The 18,378-nt window shown below is 41.0% G+C and overlaps 2 protein-coding genes across 5 annotated transcripts in view; both read right to left on the reverse strand.

Annotated features, from left to right (window-relative positions):
- The window catches only part of LOC128746333 (beta-1,3-galactosyltransferase 5-like), a 157,801-nt gene that overhangs the window by 95,892 nt on the left and 43,531 nt on the right, over positions 1 to 18,378 (reverse strand). The window lies entirely within an intron of this gene.
- On the reverse strand, positions 11,739 to 17,660 carry LOC128745898 (uncharacterized). The gene has a single exon (XM_053842964.1). It carries the CDS (start codon positions 17,658 to 17,660, stop codon positions 11,739 to 11,741), a length of 5,922 nt encoding a protein of 1,973 aa, XP_053698939.1.

Below are 18,378 nucleotides of genomic sequence, written 5' to 3' on the forward strand. Positions count from 1 at the left end.
TAAAGTTATAAATAAATAAGGATGTAGAGATTGACGATGTAGTTACGGACGAGAACCTCACCGTCGAATACATTTTGCAGCATGGCGTTGGCTGTTTCAAGAACCCCATGCTACAAAAGGTAAAGGTGCTGGACTGCAAACAATTGCATTCAGCATAAGTCGAAGATGGGAAGAAAATATTTTTTCCCTCGGAATCCTTTCGGGTAACTTTCGCCGGATCTGCATTGCAAAACTACATCCTTTTGGATAGGGTTCGTCTGCCTGTACGTCTGTTTGTACCGCGGGTCATGAACTGCCAGAACTGCAAGCAGCTGCTTGGGGGTTGCGGGTTCATACAGCCACCTACTGTTGCAATAAGGCACGCTGTAGCAAATGTAGCGGCAATCATGTGGAGAACGTTTGCAATGAGAATACTGAGAAGTGTCCTTACTGCGAGGGGACCCCGTATGATCTTGCGGCATGTCCCACGTACAAACAGCGCGAGGAAAAAATTAAGCGCTCCCTTAGGAAACGCTCCAAGCACTCTTATGCAGAAATACTCAAGAGAGCCGAGCCATTGATCAACGAAAATATCTATACCTTTTTGCCAACCGATGAGGGTACTTCTGACGAACCGCTCGAAGGATGTTCTTATGCCTTGCAAGAAAGCTCTAGGAAAAGAAAAACGATTAACTCTCCTCGACTTACTCGCAAAGGACTTAAGATATCCCCGAGCGGAACGGAAAATACATCAAACTCGAAGAAAAGCGGTGAAAAAAATCCGAAGTAAATACCTCCAGGATTACAAAATTTGAAATCAATCAGAGTGTCGATTATTCAGCGAAAATAAAATTCCCTGACTTTTCCAGGTTTTTCCAGGTATATTTCAAAAAAATTCAGACGCAAAATATCTCGTTAATTTCCCTTATTAAAGTGTTCATTTGGCTTAATTGGTTGTTTACTCTTAAATTATCATTTTCTAATAAGTTCGTTTTTCCTTTTCATCTTTTAATGCGAAATTTCTATGTGCAAAATTAAAACTAATTCGAACTTAATTAACGCACATCGAAATTAAAGAATTGAGCTAAATAAAAATTGCGAGATGTCTTTTCGGAAAAATGAAAGTAGTCTGCTGGTTTATCCAATTGCCAAAAGGTGGTGGGATAAGCCGTTTTGTCTATTTGATCACATGTAATGAATAGGTAAATCCGTTTCAAACATTTAACTATGCAAAACAATAAATATAGAAGTTGTTGTTGAAGAAGTTGATTAGAATAAACTTTCTGAACCCAAGCCCGATTTGTCTGAGCAGCTATTTCGATTTGTTGGGAAAATTTACGGAAATAATTGTTCGTCAGGAATTTAAAAACTTTTGATGACAAATGACATAACGATGAATCGAGCAACGCAGCATCGTTGCATTATTTGCTTTTATTCGACCTAGGTACTTGCAGCCAACTTTTGATATTCAGGAAAATTTCGGGTTTGCGACTCTATCGACTCTCTGCTCGCAGTCGAGATTCAAAGATATGACTGATTTGTTGTCAGAATGTTGAGGCTGAGATGGTCTTTCATTCGAATATGCTTAAAGCGTGGGTTTTCACTAGTGTTCGACATGAGAATAAAAATTAAATTCCGGGTTCTGACTCGTTCAGGTTGAATATCGTAGTTAATTTTTACAGACTGATCTTGGTACAGTTTGATTAGTCCTCGTTTCAATTACAGTCCGATCTCGGTCCGGAAGTTTGGAATTATCTAGAGGCAAAATTTGCTTGTTTTAAATGCTGGTTTTTTCTAAATATAAATGACACATTCCGCGGGCCGGTATACCAATCAGACATTTTATAAAACATGCTTTTTGCATTGTTGATTATTTTTCCATGATTTGGCAATGTATGAACCTTTCAAAACTGCCGTAACTGGTATTCTAGCATTTTCGGAAGTTATATAAAACGTGTATCGAAAATAAATGAAATTTACAAGAAATAAATGATTTTTCGTGATATTTTTGAAAATGCTGCTACAGTGCGCTAAAACTTTTCATAATATCACTTGTTTTCGACCAACTTACAAAGGAATATATGCTGAATCCATTCCAAAAATAGTTTGGATGTAATTTTGCAGTTATTTTGTATTTCAAGTGGATGAAATAGGGCCATTTTCATGCGTTGTAACGTCACGAAAAAGGCGTACTTTTTCGCTTTCGCAGAAAAGTACAAATTCGAACAATCTAATAATCCGTATGCTCTTTGTACTCAAAAATACCTTTAAAACGGTGCCTAAAGAATGGAGATAAGTAAAGTAGAACCTAAGTTACAACTGATTGAAGCTCGTGTTGTAACGTCACGGCGGTCAGCCGGACGGATTCAAAACAAGTGAGACATAAGTAATAACATCGAAACCTTAAGGCATTGCATAAAAGTTGCTTCAGAAAAGTTTCTTCATTTTAAAAGCACTTGCTAGTGGTGAAAAAATATTCGGACATTAGGGTGTCCTCAAGCAGATACAAAAAATATTTTCTCTATTTTAAATCAGAAATGATAGCTGTCTACAGAACATTTGAAGAAAAACTAATTTCAAGAAACTTCATTGAACGCTGAAAATTTCTATTTCTTACATGAAAAAAGTTATAGAGCCAAACTCTTAGGGACACCCTCAAAAACAGGGTTTTCGATCTAGTTCTTTAATAACGCTTCGTACACCTTTTAGATGTTCTAATAAATTGATAATCAAATTAAATTGCACATTTTCGTCGAAGATACTAGAGCTCTATCTTTTTCCCTTTAGGAGCTATCCCTTGTTTCTTTCATTTCGACATGTTCACCTACGGTTGCCTTCATAATACCTTTTTTTAGATATTCCTCAGTGTTCTGTCCTATATTGTACATGGTGGAATACATCATAAATTGACTCACAAAAAACAAGTGAGATTAGCTGTTTATAGCTGCTTTTCCCCGAGGTACAGTACATTAAAGAGTACATATAAAAATAAAAAAGCCAGTAATAGCTTCTAAAGGGAAAAAGATAGAGCCTACTATTTTCGACAAAAATGTGCAATTTAATTAGATTACCAATTTATTAGAACATTTTCAAGCCATACGAAGCGTTATTAAAGAGCTAGATCGAAGAAAAAAAACTATTTTTAAGGGTGTCCCTAAGAGTTTGGCACTAAAACTTTTTTCATGTACGAAATATAAATCTTCAGTATTCAACAAAGTTTCTTAAAATTTTGTAGACAGCTATCATTTCTGACTTAAAATAGAGAAAATATTTTTTGTATCTGCTTGAGGACACCCTAATGTCCGAATATTTTTTCACCACGAGAAAGTGCTTTTTAAATGAAGAAACTTTTCTGAAGCAACTATTATGCAATGTCTTAAGGTTTTGATGCTATTACTTATGTCTCACTTTCTTAGCATCCCTCCCACTGCGCTACTAACTTGTGAACAACCCCACAATTACGTAGGCGAAATAGTGAAAGACAAATTAACAACACATTTTTGGATTATCCCAGTTGAATCAATATATATAGAATGCCAGTGTCGCTGCAGTGCTCGTGGTAAACATCACACATTTGAAAATTACGTATTTACACTGTATGCGCATATGTGTGAGTGATCGATTCGAAACGGGAATCTGATTGTCAAACTAAAAAGGCAACCCAATAAAAAATCCTTCTGCTTCTCCGTAAATCACGTAGGATAAATCACCCGATTTGGTCGTTTTGGGGTATTTCGTCGGCAGGAAAATTTTCTATTGGGCAATTTGACAATGTAGTTCCCGTATCCAAGACACGAACCAGCAACATGTTTGCCACCAAAATATCCATGAAACACCAGCGACACTGGCATTCTATATATATTGATTATACTATTATCCCTTATGTACAGAGGGCAGCAACAGCGATAATTAACGAATATTAAATGAACAGATTTTTCGTGACGTTACAACGGAGCTACGACCCTCTCTGTGCAAACCAGAGCGTTGTAACGTCACGAAAAGTAAAAGCTGTTTCAAAATTAACTTCACTAACTATCGGAATTCTGAAAACGGCAAGTTGTTCAGTATTCATCTCTTATCAAATCATAGAAGAAAATCTTTAGATAAAATTTGAAAGGGAGCAGAATTTTCATGTTTTTTGACAGAAGAACCAAAAGACGTGTTTCTGGCGCGTTGTAACGTCACGCTACATATTTGCTTTCCAAAACAATCTGGGCAAAGCAAATGCTCTTAATTTGTTCACTTTTAATAGGAAATTTTATGCTCTTTCCAAATATATAATAATATTTGGGGGTTTCTCAACGATTTTTCCAGCTAAAACATAAATACTGTGCAAAGAAAAGTCAAAACGTTGTAACGTCACGGCGGAATGTGTCAAATGAATATTTGTTCTCCAGCATCGAAGAGTGTTTTAACAATCTTGCTGAATTGGCCGCAGTGAAAACAGAAAAAGGATTCTTCCAACAAAGTATGCGGTTTGCGTGTCAACATCCACCAATCTGGTATGAACTTTTTATGTAAGGGTAAGCGGGGCAAGACCGCCTACTTAAGCAAAACCACCTGTGTAAAAAAAAGTTGTTGCTCAATTTCTAATTTATCTGCTTTAAATGAACAATTGATCTATTACCTACATGTAAAAAATAAAAACATAAATATCTGTAATGATTTTCTATTTTTTATTACGATTTGGAACCACGTCCAAAAAATAGAGTATTTTTTCCATGCGGGGTGAAACACGCCCACTAACGGGGTAAAACCGCCATAGCGTATAACTTTAACAATATTCAACCGATTTGAACGAAACTGGTGGCATTGGAATCGTGAATTTATCTAATTTAAACACATGGAATCAGTTTGCCATCAAACAATACATGTATCCACGAGACCCGCAATTTCGAAAGAGTGTCCGGCAACCACTCGTATTAGAAGAATATCAGTAATATAGGTACCAACAGTCTTGAAATTGATACCGTGTAGTTTCCTTAGACAACAAGGTGGATCAGGTTAAGCATCCTGGAGCCAATCTTTAAGGACTAGAGAGGATCTAAGATAAAATATAACAATATGGGTATTAAAGTTCCTGAAATTGATCCGGTGGGTAAGTTTTTGACATTTAAAATTGTGCTAATTGATAAACCTGATACATATTATTTTTGCATTGCTAAGAAAATTTGCTATATATTCATAAAAAAAAATGTTTATTCCATGATATTTTTTCCAAGAGGGAGCAATTATTGAAAAAAGCTATATCCGAGAAAACAAGAAAATGTCCATAGCGCCCGCAGGGAAAATTGGCAATTTAAATTTTTTCAAACAGTCTACCAGCTACAAGCTAAGCACATTTACATTGTTTTATGTAAATCTGAGATTCTTTGATCCAAACTATGCAATTATTTCAAAAATCTCCTTATCGCACTTGCATTTTGCACGACGATCTTGCGCCGTTCGTTGTGGGCGGTTTTACCCCCAAATGACCGATTTACACATTTCACTATTTATTTCAACAAAACTGCATGAACAGTTACCTAATTTAGGTACTGTCGGATGAAGACAGGATCAGAGATGCGATATGGGCTGGATTTACTAAAAGTTTCAACGTTTTGATTAAAATGAACCCTAAGTTCTGCGGGAACAAAGTTATCAAAAACGAAACGATTATAACGAAAAATCTGTTTTTATTTATTTCTCCGATAGTTTATATGATATTGCTGTAAAAGGTATTGTAAAATATTGCGTACGCATTCAGTAATATGACTGTCATCAACATTTAACACCAATTTGAGCAAGGCCCTGTAAAACCATGGTGGGCGGTTTTACCCCGGCGGGCGTTGTTACCCCGTTTACCCTTACATCTGTACAAAAGAAGCAAATTTCTATACACAACTTTTGATCTAAATATTCCATTAATATCGAGGAATCCAAAAAATATTAATAATAATCAATTAGATTGTTAGCCCTTCGCTTTAAACCCAAAACCGATCAAATCGATCCAACGGTTGATTTGTACACAGCAGAATAGCAGCGCACAGCTCTATGGCGAACCCAGTATCCAGAAGGTGGCTAAAGCTGGACGGATGCGATGGGCAGGGCATGTTGCAAGAATGCCGGACAACTACCCTGCAAAGATGGTGTTCGCCTCAAATCCGGTAGGAACAAGACGACCAGGAGCGCAGCGAGCAAGATGGTTAGACCAGGTGGAGCGAGATCTGGCGGAGAGTACTCGGTGTCCGAGGAATTGGAGAGCGGTAGCCCTCAACCGAGTTACATGGAGAAATTTTGTTCAACAGGCTTTGTCTTAGGACGGCAAGCCACCTAAGTAAGTAAGTAAGAATAGCAGAATGCAAGTAAAAATAACATGTCATATTCTATTTGATTTGGGCACACGCAATGACCTTAAATAAAAAGGTGCCGGATACTTGAAGGCGATGCCATAACTTTTCCGGTATATTTTCTTCCCTTGCCAAAAATCCCTGACTTCAAATGAAATTCCCTGACATTCCCTGACTTTTCCAGGTTGAAACGAATTTCCCTGACATTTCCAGGTTTTCCCTGATTTTCCAGGTAATCGACACCCTGATCAAACCAGGAATATCCACCGTTTTCTGGTGCACCAAAAACCCCCGGCGCATCGAACTTACATTCAGAGATCAAATCGGGAAACGGATTTTTGAAGTTCCTGGATATTTGAAACTTTCAACATCTCGGATCCCCTCAAACGCTTTCTACTTGCCTTTCTTCCATTCCTTGCCATTCCAGATATTTTTGAAGCAACTAACAGCACAATGGCCCCTCCTTTCAGCTATCGTATCCTTCGATGATTAATACGACGAATAATGCTGAGAACTCTATCGCTGTGCTACAGTGGAATTGCAGAAGTATCATCCCCAACTTCAACCTTTTTAAGCATTTATTAAATATTTCTAACTGTGACGTATTCGCGCTATATGAAACTTTTCTCAATTCAAGTAATGATCTCAACTTCCACGATTTTAACGTCATCCGACGAGATCAAGGATCACATGGTGGGGGAGTACTACTAGGGATCAAGAAGTGCTATTCGTTCTTCCGCATAGACCTCCCCTAGATCTCGAATATTGAAGTCGTCGCCATTCAAGCTAGAATACATGGAAAGGACCTTTGTATCGCTTCAATATATATCCTTCCATCGGTGCGGATTGAGCAGAAGTAACTTTCGGATATTGCAGAATTGCTTCCCGCACCTTTGCTAATTTTGGGAGATTTTAACCCCCATTTCACTCAATAGGGGTCGCTATATGACGACAACCGATCCGCCCTAATAATAGGGTAAAGAACCGGTTTTAAACAGTCTAAGCGGGTCACTGATTGTTTTACCTTATTACAAGCGATGGGTTGACTAAGTGGGGGATCTCAACATACCACCCAAGCAACACAGCTTGTTATAGAACAGTATAACATTACATATATCAGAACTTCTCTCTTACCAGAAAAGCGCAAGAAATTGAAGTCTACTGAAACAACAATCGGAAAGAAGTTTGTATCAGGTTATTTCATACCAATTTAAAACGTTATTATAGCGTAGGCTACAACTTGTTCTTCCAGTAGTTTAAATTTAGTAATAGTGACATAATAAACACTTCGTGTTGACATGTTGACAAAAACAAACATTATTCTTTTGATATGAGCTGTCAAATAAATTCATGTCATCACAAAACATCTCAAAACCTTAATAATAACGCCATATGTTTTTAAAGTACGTTTATAATACTCTTGAACAACTACTTTCCATGAATATTATTTTCTAACTTGTTTTGTGTGTTACTTGGGCAATCTTCTTGCTATCTTTAGTTCTTCAAGCTGTTACCATTGAAAGACACTGTTTGTTGTGCTAAACTTTTGATTTTCCGCTTTAAAAGTTGGAGCGGTGGAACTAATTTTGATCAGACCGAACATATTTTCACTAAAAAATCCCTCGAACTTTTCCCCCTATTCAGTAAGTTCGCGTTCCTATCCGCGACCTACTAATCGGCATCTGATGCGTAATCGGCATAGATGCGTGAAATGCCATCTGTCTAAATTGTTTATCGGGGCATACACTCACCGCCCCGTTCGGCAAACGGTATTCGTCGTCTCTTTTATTCTCTAATGTTCTTATGGGAAACTGCGAGTTTGACGTCTCACTCGCTGTTCATAAGGATGGTGAGAGAACAAAAGAGGTAAACATAGCAGTACGCACGGTCCGACTCAGAACAGTCGGAGTTGTCAAAGCAAATAACATTGAAACACATCGTTGCTTCATTAAATCACTGAGAAAATCTTCGAAAAGTATTGAAAAAGCTGTCTTTTCGGTTGTTTTTAATAAAGAAAAATTAATTATGAACATACATTTCTCTTGAAAGTATTGAACCACGTTTTCACCATTGGAGGTTTCAGTTAATTTCAAACCTATAATTCTTATTTCCAGAACCGAAACAGTGTCTTGGCAACACGATAGTTTATCAGTTTTGCTTCAAAAAGATAGAGCATTAGATATGAAAAAGAGAAATTGAACTTTTTCTTAGCTGGCGCTCCTTCAGATAATTATTTTTGCATGAAAATCAAAACTTAAGCTTCTTTTGAATGTACTTTCTTGAAAAGATAGTCATTAGCTTGATCGCATCGTTTTTACAATGTTAGTGGGTTAGGAAAACAAGACGAGGTCGAAAAATAGTGCAAAAGCTGCGCCATAAACATGGTTGAGAATGGGAAATATGATCGATATGATTTCCAGTGCTTGTCATTTTATTTATTAAAACATGATACATGACATAAGACATCTGTCCTTTAAAATGTCACTAACGAAAACAAATCGTACAAAATTACTACCGTGCAACGTTTACTTCCCATTTTTCATTTAACATCTCTAAGCTCTAGTATCTATTGATTGAAAAGAGCATCTATTGATGCGCAAAATTTGTTTGAAATTTGTATAAATTTATTTGGAAAAATCAAGTAACTAGTATTTTTAATCCTATACACCACTATACCTACATGCTTAAATTAACTGCTTTTCTTCGCTATTTGCTTTTCTTGTACAATTGTGAGTAACAGCAAGTGAAGAAAATGACAATTGAAATCTGAAATCAACGAAAAGAAAAAACTTTTCGATTGAATCCCACTACTTAATATTTATTTGCAACAGATACGTAGTTCGCCTACGACGTGCAGGCTTCACTGGTCTGACACTGACACTGGTCTTATTTCAAAGCGCATACGTATCTGTCGCGAGTAAATATTAAATAGTGGAACTTAGTCGGTAAAAGTTTTATCTTTTCCTTGAACTCAGAGTTCGTATTCCACTAAGAGGCTTCAAAAACTTCAGACAATTGGCATGTTTCTCACTTCTCTTGAATTCCAATGCAAATTTAAAAATTGCAGATTGTCATCACATACACACACATACATACATACATACATACATACATACATACATACATACATACTTACATACATACCTACATACATACATACATCACACACATTGAATACAATCAACATTTGATTGATATGTTTAGATTTTACACGTTTTAACGGTTTAATATACGGTGCTTAATTGTTAAAGTTTGAATAACTTTTGAATGAACCGTCCGATTTTAAATAACTCGGTTTCGTTTGATAGATCTCAGCAGTAACTTTCAAATAATAATAAAATGTAATTAATAATTTTAATTGAAATAATGCTTATATGTTACAAAAGTATGTTTTAAATACTATTTTTTCACATTTCTTTATGTAACTTTCAAACCACAAGTCCAATCGTCATGAAATTTGAAAGTTAAGGGTTTGCAAGGCTCCTCTTTCATATGCAATCAATTTTGTTCAAATCGGTTAAGGGACCTCTGAGAAAATGAAGTCCTATATTTTTCGTATTTTTATATATAACTTTTAAACTAAAAGTCCGATCAAAATGAAATTCAATAGCGACCTATGGGACACCTAGACCTTTCATTTGACACTAAGAACATTAAAATCGGTCCAGCCATACACACACACACACACACACACACACACACACACACACACACACACACACACACACACACACACACACAAACACACACAAACACACACAAACACACACAAACACACACACAAACACACACACATAAACACACACACACAAACACACACACACAAACACACACACACACACAAACACACACACACACACAAACACACACACACACAAACACACACACACACACAAACACACACACACAAACACACACACACACAAACACACACACACACACAGAAAATGCTCAGTTTTCAAAACTGAGTCGAATGGTATATGACATTCGGCCCGCAGGACCTTTTTTCCATTTCCGGTTTTCCAAGTGATTTCTGGACACATAGACTTATCCCTGAACTATCCGGATGGGTCAACAGGCGCCATGGCGAAGTCAACTTCCACCTGACACAGATTCTGTCAGGGCATGGTTGTTTTAGACAGTATCTGCACAAATTTGGGCATGCGGAGTCCCCCGAGTGTCCCGAATGCGCGGACGTTGAGGAAACTGCAGAACATGCTTTTTTCATATGCCCTCGTCTCGCGGGCGTGAGAAGCAACATGATGGCAGTTAGCGGACAGGACACTACTCCGGATAACTTAGTCCAAAGGATGTGTTCTAGCTCGGACGGCTGGGGTGCGGTCAATGCGGCTGCTACCCAGATCGTACTTGAGCTACAAAACCGCTGGAAAGCCGATCAATGGCGAATAAACAGCCTAACTACCATAGTCCAGTAGTTATCTAAGAGCGTGCAGTTAAGCACAATAGCCCCTCCCTGAAGTAATACCGATAAGGGGGTTCCAGGGGCGATTGAGGCTGGAGACTCGAGTAGGGTTTTAGTGGGTCTGGATCCTCACGCCCCAGTAGGGGAGTCGGGATACCAAACCCCACTCCCTGAGTTGTCTTCTCAGGTGTCTGATAGCAGATTTCCCTACTCGTTAAAAAAAAGTAATTTCTATACCTTTATACTATATATATATAGTAGAAAGGCAAAACATGGACATCAAAGGGGCCTTTGATTGTGTCTCTGTAGAAGTCTTGACCGAGAAACTTCACTTGCAAGGACTTTCACCAATCCTGAACAACTTTTTGCTTAATTTGTTGTCCGAAAAACGCATGATTTTTACACATGATGATTTGACAATTTCTCGAATAAGCTACATGGGTCTACCCCAGGGCACATGTCAAAGTCCTCTTCTGTATAACTTTTATGTTAACGACATTGATAGTTTTCTCGAAGTGTTGGGGCGAGTAAAAAATCAATCAGCAGCGTTTGGTGTTTGCAGCTCAAAGCTAAAAGAAAATTTATTTAACGATGGCCGAATGTGCATGTGGTGCATACCTACATATAGTTTTACCTAACCCTGCCAAGGTTCTTCGAATGTGCACTACTGAGAAACCGTTTCAATCACCTATGTAAGTTTAATATTCTAATTTAGAAATCGATAGAAAATTAATTCGGCTTAGATAAACTACGCATACCTAACCGCACTTTAGATGCACTGGATATCGGTAGGAGAACACGTTATTTCCTTTCCAGCGAAATCTAGATTAGACCAACTAAATTAGTCGAAATTCATAACATAATTATCTAATCAATCGCGATAAACCTGTCGAGGTTACTTACAAATAAGTTAAATTATAAATGGAATTTACTTCCGAATGCAAATTTGGTTGAACTAAACGAATAGAATTATAGCCTACAAAATCACCAGTCACACTTTTCTCTGTTTAATGGTTAATACAATGGTCATTGTTCTGGGTGCTGTCACCGCGTACTTGGACTGGATTCTGTATGTCAAGCGTCTCATCGCCGTCGTCCGTGCTGCCAGAACATCCCCCGCCCCGTGGATCAAGGGGAGGATCCGACGATCCACCGACTTCCATCACAGCTAGCTTCACGGCAGGACGCTTTAGTTTACCGGTCGCAGTCGTCACGATCGCTTGCCGAATTCTGCCGTCCTTACCACGAATGACTTCGTCTACGATGCCTCTTATCCACGCCCTTCGTCCGCCTTCCGTTATATATACGAGGTCTCCGACTTTCAGAGATCTCGCGTCGCTAAGCCATTTCGTCCTTCTGTTGATTGTCGGGAAGTACTCTTTCGACCAACGATCCCAGGCAGCATCTGCTAGTTGTTGTGAGCGTTGAAAGCTACCTCGGAGCACCTTTCCCAAATCTGCCGAGGGTTCCAGCGGTTCGTGAGCACCGGAAGAACCGTTAAGTATAAAGTGGTTAGGTGTCAATGCCTCGGGGTTGGTCGGCTCCTGAGGCATGTAAGTGAGTGGTCGTGCATTTATCAGCCACTCCGTTTCGATGAGCGTAGTCCACAGAATCTCGTCGGTTAATTTCCGTCCGTCATCCAACGATTCCATCGCCTCTTTAACACTACGGACCATTCTCTCCCACACTCCGCCCATGTGAGGTGCGGAGGGGGGATTAAATGACCACTTTGTCTGGGCGTCGGTGAAAGTTCCCGCGCAGTCTGAATCGATCTTTTCGATTTGTCTTTTCAACTCGCGGCTGGCACCGACGAAGTTAGTGCCATTGTCGGTAAATATATGCAAAGGGGATCCTCTCCTTCGTGTAAACCTCCGGATCGCCATAATACACGACTCGGTGGACAAATCATAGGAAACTTCTAAGTGAACAGCTCGCACTACTAGACACGTGAAGACGACGACGTATCTCTTCTCTCTGCGTCGGCCAACCGCTACTTCCAATGGACCCATGTAGTCAATGCCGACGTAAACGAAGGGTCTGACGTGTGGCGTCAACCGTTGCTCGGGTAATGGCGCCATCCGGGGAGGTAAGGGTTTGCACTTCTTGATCTTGCAGTTTTGGCAGTTTTTTGCCGCTTTGTCTACTGCCGAGCGGAGACAGGAAATTTCAAACCGTTGTCGAATTTCGTTCACTATCGTTTCTTTATTCGCATGGCCATAACGACAATGGTAATGATGCAGTAGTAGTCGGGTAATCGGACTGTCTTTTGGCAGAATTATCGGAAATCTCGCGTCGAAATTAGCGTAGACGGCGTTAGCAGTTCTTCCATCCATTCGAACGATTCCCCATTCGTCTATAAAAGGGGATAATCTGTACAAGGAGCTGGACCTTTCAATGGACGTCCATTCCTCAATTGGCCGTTCACGATTTTTCACCAGAATTCGAACTTCATCGGGATAGTATTCGCTTTGCACCATTTTCCATAGAAATCGTTCCGCGTTTTGAAATTCTTCCTGCTTTAATGGCACTTTCTGAGCCACGACTAAACATTTCAATAGTTTTACTTGATTTTTTGTCACGGGAATGGTTTCTATTGGTCGGCCTGCGAGTCGTAAACGGCAGTTACTAATAAAGCGAAAAACACAAACCATCGTCCGAAGCAGTATCGTCCACTTAGAAAACCGCGACACGTCGACTATACTTGCAGGTAGCGAGATGTGAGTCAGCAAATAGCACGAACGTAGCTCCTCCACGGTATTGGCGTTGACCTTCTGTTTTGGCCATTCTTCCTCGTTGAGATACAAAAATGCGGGACCCTTGAACCACCTACTATTCGACTCTGGTTCCGTATCTCGTACCCATTTCGTCAAGCAGTCGGCGACATTATCCTTAGATGGAACCCAACGCCAGTATTCCGCCTGGGATAGCGACAAAATCTCGCCGATGCGATGGGCGACAAACTGCTTGTATTTTTTGTGATCCGATCGAATCCACGAAAGCACGGTTGATGAATCTGTCCAGAGGTAAATTTCGCGAGGTGTTAACGAATGGTTTGTGAGAACCGTTTTCAGCATTCTAGCTCCCAACATAGCGGCCTCCAATTCTAATCGTGGGATGGAGATGTGTTTTAGAGGGGCTACCTTACTTTTCGCCATGACCAACGAGCATTTAACTTTCGAGTTGTCTACGATGCGAAAGTAAACTGCGCTGCCGTAGCCATTTTCGCTAGCATCGGTGAAAACGTGACATTGCAATGTGCTATACGAGTGGGGATTCGCCATTCCGAAATAGCAACGTGGGATTTGCAGTTTCGCAATGTCGGGCAGAAGTTTCACCCAGCGATTCCATTTTTCGCTCTCTTCGTCTCTCATTTCTTCATCCCACTGCACTCCACTTCTCCAAACATCCTGTATTAACGTCCGGCCATGAATAAGGTACGGCGCCAGCAACCCGAGAGGGTCAAAAAGGCTCATAATAATCTTCAGGGCGATACGCTTTGTCGGACGTTGGCCCCCAGATACATACGGTTGAAGCTGATTTCCTAATTCCATAGAGAACATTAAATTATCCGATTCTGGGTGCCATAGCATTCCTAAGACACGTTCCCATCTATCCTCCGGAGATGACTGCAGAACACGCGGTTCCTTGAAGACAGTACCTTCACCAAGCGTTTCCACAACTTCGAGGCTGTTGCTTACCCAGTTCCTCATTTCAAACCCCCCACGAGCGTGAATCGTTCTCACTTGTATGGCCAGCTCGGATGCTTCAGCGGGGCTATCGGCGCTGTCGTAATAGTCATCCATATAAGTTTTTTCTATGATCGCTGCTGCGGCCGAAGGAAATTCGTGCGCCCACTTATCTGCGTTTACTCTCAATACGTGCTGCGCTACACAAGGTGAACATGCGGCTCCGAACATCACGACGTCAGCGATATAGATTTCTGGAGGGTGGCGAGTATCAAACCGAAAGAGGAAACATTGAAAATATTTGTCAGACGTTCGCATCCGCAATTGTAAGAACATCTCTCGGATGTCACCTCCGAATCCTACACGTTTTTCTCGAAACTTGCATATAACTGATGGAAGTGCAACTAGTAAGTCGGGGCCTTTCAAAAGTTGTGAGTTGAGCGAAATCCCCTCCACCTCAGCCTTGCCATCCCAAACTAGCCGCTTTTTCTGCTTTTTCGGGTGCGTCACTAAGCCCAATGGAAGGTACCAAGCTGTCCTTCCGCTTATTTCCGCTAGCTCCTCTTTAGTTGCTTTGTGAATGTACCCCTTTCGCGTATAATCGATAATCTGCTGGTTGACGCTGTCTCTCAGGTTGCTGTCTTTCGCGAGCTGATTCTCGAAGCTTTTCAACCGCTTCATCGCCATGGGAAAACTGTTTGGTAGTTGCACGTCATCGCGCTTAAACAGGAGAGCGGTTTCATATTTTCCGTCTACAAATCTGGTAGTGCTTTCCAAAATTTCACGAGCACGCTTCTCATCGACTGACTCGTGCTGCATCGTTGCCCCAATTGCTATATCTTCTAAGACAAACTGCTGTCGGACCAACTCGTTTAATTCTCTATCGGCTCCGCAAGCGCAGTCGTGAACATTCACAACCACGTGCTTCGTGCGTTCACTTCCATCTGGCCCGTAAACAGACCACCCTAATAATGATTTAACAGCGATGGGTTCTCCTGGTCCACCAACACAGCGGTCTAAAGGTGTGAAGAGATTTAGGTTGTCTAATCCGAGCAGGATTTTCGGTACGGCCTCATTATAAGACGAAATTGGAAGATTTTGAAGATGTGTAAACCGCCGAGACAGTTCCTCGATTGGTAAGCTCTGCTTCGGTAAGTTAAGTTCCCTTATAGTATGAGCGTTTTTCAACTTGTATCGTTGCGGCATACCTCTACCGGCAATTTCGAAGTTCACTCGCTCTGAGAAATTCTCTTTCCTCATCACGCTCGATGTCCACTTTAGTTCCAATGGCTCCGGAACGCCTCTTATTCCAATTTGAGAGGCTAAATTTTCTTCGATTAGTGTCAAAGAGGAACCTTCATCTAAGAATGCGAAAGTTTCGCATTTGCGGTTTTCACCGAACAATGTTACAGGAATAATCCTAAAAAGCACTGATCTTGGCGTCTGTTCGTGAGCGTTACACTCCGAAGCTTGCACGTGTTGCTGATGGTCTCGTGGTTGTTCTGTTCCTGGGCCATGAAGCAACGTATGGTGGCGGACTCTACAATTAGGAACATTGCATCGAAATCTGGACCGACATCTCCATTGACCGTGGTCATAAAGGCACACTTCGCAAAGGTTCCAACGTTTGACGGCTTCCCATCGGGCTGCCACATCCATTTGCTGGAAACGCTGGCAGTTGCGCACCCGGTGGTCAGTTTTCTCGCATATAGGGCATGGCTGACGTTTTTCGTTTTGGATCTGCACCTCTGATACTTCTTCGTGAGTATAAATATGTCCCTTTTCTCGAGGTTTATCTTTATCCCCCTTTGCAGTGGTCGTCTTCAAATAAACCGGGGATGAAACTTCGCTAGCATCATTCACCAACCCCTCCATAAACGAGCCAAAGTGTTTCAGCGTAGGATCAGCATGGAGTCGCTTAAACCTAGCCCACTCGAGTTTGATAGACGCGGGCAGTTTCTCCACCAACTCGCCAAGTAGTGTTGGATTGGACAGATGCCCCTGGAGGTTCGCGGCTTCCAGGTGGTCGCAAAGCTGTCCCACCGTCAAACCGAAATTGATTAAAGTTTCTAGTCGTTCCGATTTTGGTGCTTCCACTCGACGAACCTTGTCGAGCAGGTTTTTGACTAGTATCTCCGGTCTGCCATATAATCGTTTCAATGTACTTATGATTGCATTTACGCTTTGCGGAAACATAAGTTTCGTGGCAACAGCGTCTCGCGCAGGGCCTCTGAGGCACTCTCGAAGTCGAATAATATTCTCCACATCAGTGAACCCGCAAGCGGTGTTGGCAGTCTCGTAACTGTGGACGAATATCGGCCACTCTTCTGGGTCACCGGAAAACGTGGGAAGATTTTTAGGCCAAATTTGCCTTGCCGCTACTTGATTGGCACTGAGTCCCGCACCATGTAAACCTTTAGGCAAGCTTGGACACAATATACTCTGAATGTCTTTATGAACAGTCTCTTGATTCTGGACCGCAGGTTTTGATCCATTTTCACCCACGTCGCACTCATTCTGATGTCGCTGACTTTCTACCCATTCTTTAGTTCTATCGATGCCACCGGAGGCATTCGATTCACTCCGGTCGTCGTCATCGGCTATTTGTTCTTCCAACTGGAGTTTTTCTCGCAGATATTTTTCTCGCATCGCAAGCTCTTTGGCCTTAATCGCGTGCTCTTGCTCTTTGAGCTGCTTCTCCTTTTCTAGTCGGATTCGTTCTTCCTTCAACCGTTCTCGTTCTCCCTGCAACTTCAGCTCTTCCAGTAATCGCTCGTTTTCCAAACGTTGTAATGCTAGCTGTGCTCGACCCCTCGCAGTGGCACTGCAGGATTTAGTAGATTTCTTTTCGCCGTGGGTTGGAGCCGTTACAGCAGGCACCTCCGGATTCTTTTTCGGGGTAACATTACTTCTTCTCGACTTCTCGCTTGGCGCCACACTGCGGGCACTCGGGTTTTTCTCCTTATTCTTCTTAGGAACAGCACCAAGGGCTCTCGAACTTTCATTCAGGACAGCGTCAGGGACGTTTAAGGAGGTCATTGAACTTTTCGCAGGCTTCTTCGTCGCAGTATCGGCTACGGAGAGACACGGACTGCATCTCCATTCACGGTTTTCTACTCCTGGAGACACTCTCGCGCATGAGTAATGATACCATACACAGCACGCGTCGCACGCTACCATTCCAACATCGGCGGAGTTCGGACGATCGCAGGCTCCACAGTCGTGAGCATCATTCTTATGCATCCTTGCAATATATCTTTGAGGATGTTGGGGCGAGTAAAAAATCAATCAGCAGCGTTTGGTGTTTGCAGCTCAAAGCTAAAAGAAAATTTATTTAACGATGGCCGAATGTGCATGTGGTGCATACCTACATATAGTTTTACCTAACCCTGCCAAGGTTCTTCGAATGTGCACTACTGAGAAACCGTTTCAATCACCTATGTAAGTTTAATATTCTAATTTAGAAATCGATAGAAAATTAATTCGGCTTAGATAAACTACGCATACCTAACCGCACTTTAGATGCACTGGATATCGGTAGGAGAACACGTTATTTCCTTTCCAGCGAAATCTAGATTAGACCAACTAAATTAGTCGAAATTCATAACATAATTATCTAATCAATCGCGATAAACCTGTCGAGGTTACTTACAAATAAGTTAAATTATAAATGGAATTTACTTCCGAATGCAAATTTGGTTGAACTAAACGAATAGAATTATAGCCTACAAAATCACCAGTCACACTTTTCTCTGTTTAATGGTTAATACAATGGTCATTGTTCTGGGTGCTGTCACCGCGTACTTGGACTGGATGCTGTATGTCAAGCGTCTCATCGCCGTCGTCCGTGCTGCCAGAACACGAAGAGTCATGCACGCTAAAGCAACTTGCAGATAATAGCGTTGTTTCCATTACAGGATCTACGGCTAACGATTGGCAAGGACCTTTGCAAGATACTTTG

The sequence above is a fragment of the Sabethes cyaneus genome, chromosome 1 (assembly GCF_943734655.1).
Source record: "Sabethes cyaneus chromosome 1, idSabCyanKW18_F2, whole genome shotgun sequence".
NCBI lineage: Eukaryota > Metazoa > Arthropoda > Insecta > Diptera > Culicidae > Sabethes > Sabethes cyaneus.